Source organism: Petaurus breviceps, unplaced genomic scaffold (assembly GCF_028583685.1).
Source record: "Petaurus breviceps papuanus isolate PSGF00001 unplaced genomic scaffold, PetGlider_PUasm1.0 187, whole genome shotgun sequence".
NCBI classification, from domain to species: domain Eukaryota; kingdom Metazoa; phylum Chordata; class Mammalia; order Diprotodontia; family Petauridae; genus Petaurus; species Petaurus breviceps.
In genome coordinates this window covers 22,970,431-22,972,810 of record NW_027185799.1, presented here as the reverse complement: position 1 = coordinate 22,972,810, position 2,380 = coordinate 22,970,431, and the positions used below count along the sequence as shown (strand labels likewise).

General features: G+C 38.1%; 1 protein-coding gene across 15 annotated transcripts in view; it reads right to left on the bottom strand.

The window, feature by feature from the left end:
- The window catches only part of PTPRD (protein tyrosine phosphatase receptor type D), a 2,782,277-nt gene that overhangs the window by 219,106 nt on the left and 2,560,791 nt on the right, over positions 1-2,380 (bottom strand). For all 15 annotated transcript variants that reach the window (XM_069090737.1, XM_069090735.1, XM_069090734.1 and 12 more), the window contains 2 exons: positions 2,318-2,380; positions 57-638 (listed from right to left, as the gene is read on the bottom strand). The exon at positions 2,318-2,380 is cut by the window's right edge and continues 207 nt beyond it. In XM_069090737.1, the coding sequence (XP_068946838.1) occupies positions 57-638; positions 2,318-2,380 (645 nt within the window). The remainder of the gene's footprint in view (positions 1-56; positions 639-2,317) is intronic.

The window sequence follows — 2,380 nt, the reverse complement described above, 5'->3', positions numbered from 1 at the left end:
GAGAGAGAGAGAGAGAGAGAGAGAGAGAGAGTTTCCTGAAGTTCCTGCCAACTTACCTCCTGTCTGAGTGATGACTTGAATGTCACTTGAAAGGGGACCATCTCCAATTGAGGTAAAAGCCAAGACCTTCACGGAGTAAGTTTTCTGTGGCACTAAGTTCCCAATAGTAGTGATCTGACTGTCGGCGACATTGTGCTTCATCCAGTTGTTGACATGCTGAGATGGGTCCATGGTGTAATAAACCCTATACCCTTGGATCTGCCCATTGGGTTCCTCAGGTTCTTTCCACTGAACCAAAATGGTGGTTGAACTCAACATTCGAGCCTGCACATCACGAGGGGCACTAGAAGGTGCTTGTTCTGAGGTCTGAGTTAAGACAGGCTCGCTAGGTGGACCTCGTCCAATGTTATTGACAGCAACCACCCGGAATTCGTAATCAGAGTAGGGGCTCAGACCAGCAACACTGTAGCGTGTTGTTGCCACCCCATCAATTTCTTTATAAGCTTCCTCAGAATTTTTAGGTTTGTGCTGAATAATATAGTAAGAAACTGGCTCAGGATTCCCCGAGTCCCACGTCAAGGTAATGCTTGTTGCAGTGCTCTCTGTCACAACAGGAGTTCCAGGAGGCTTGGGCAAGGCTTAAAAAAAATAAAATAAATGAAATTAATTGATAAAAAATTCACATCACTTGCTTCATATTATAACATCATATGGAATTTACCAAATTTATTTTCCCAAGAATGAACAAAGGCTTAAGGAAGAAATGTGAGATCAGAGGTAAATGTGAGCATGTAATATAAGAGCTGGCAGGAACTATAGAGATCAAATAATCAAACTTCATTTTACAAATGAAGAAACTAAAGTGCATACAAGTAAAGAGACTGAGTCAAGGCTTGCACTGGTAATAAATAGCAGAGCAAAGAATCAGACCCACAGATGCTGCTGTTGCTGACAGCTAGAATTCCAAAAGCCCTTCTAAATTCTAAGAATACAAGTAAATCACTATTCATTAAACACTCAATACTGTTGTAGCTAACAATTCATTTCTGCATATTTATGATGAAACTACTTTAATATTCCATATGTACTCATTAAGATATAAGTTACCTTGTACAATTAGTACATAATAGTATCTTTACATCTATATTAGAGGACTCAGAGAATAATGTAGTTGTTTTAAATTATTATTGAGGTTCCAGTTGTATCTTTGCTTTTATGACACTGTTGACCATACTATGATTTATTTGATGCTGAGACTTGGGTTGGGAATGTAACACCCAATTTTATCATTGTCTTTCTAGACAAATACTTTAAAATCATTTTGCGATGCAGTTTACAGGAAAAAGTTTGCCAAGGCACAGGAACTGCCTGCAATTAGTTAAACAGATGAAAATCAAGAAGATAGAAGCATCAGTAGCAATCAGAAGTGCCTTTTTATCCCCAAACTGAAGTATGTTCACTCATCATATAGACAATGTATTAAAACAAATTACCCTTCTCTCAAAAATCAAACAATCAAAAAACCTTTATTAAGCACCTACTACATGCTAGGCACTGTCTGAAACACTGGATACTAAGAACAGAAAACATTTAGGATTAATTTGAAATTATACACTACTTGTCAATCTGATAAAATCTCAAAGGAGAAATAATATAGAAAAATTGTTATTTTTGATTTTTATTTTAAATGACTTTAATTGATCTCATTCCATGTCAATTTAGTTCTACCTGAAGGACATCTATAGTACCAAAGTTTTGGTATATCAAAAGAAGTATTTTTTAAATTATGGACACAGTCATTTAAGTTATAAATGAGTGATAGTGGGGCGGCCAGGTAGCACAGCAAGTAAGAGCACCAGCTCCAGTGTTGAGAAGACCTGGAGATCAAATCCCGGGCTCAGACACTTAGCACCCACCCAGAAACACCTGGCCGTGTAACCTTGAGCAAGTTACTTAACCCCAATTGCTTAGGGGCGGCCAGGTGGCTCAACGAGTAAGAGTACTGGCTCCAGTGTCGGGATGACCTGGATCAAATCCAGGCTCAGATACTCAGCACCACACCCAGAAATAACTGGCCGTGTAACCTTGAGCAAGTTACTTAACCCTGATTGCTTTAAAAAAAAATAAATGAGTGATAGGGGTGATTATTAAGCTAGGGAATACATTTAAAGAGATGTTTTGCCAATTATCATTAAAAGCCAAAGTACACAGAAAGAATATGTTTAGAAGTTAATTATTTTCTCCTAAAGTGCCTTTTCAAGTTGACTAATGATACCTAGAATGCAAGCAAAAAACACAGACAGGGAATTCAACATACCTTTGACTGTGATCTGTGCTATTGCTTCAATGACACCAAGGGTTGACATAGCGACACACGTGT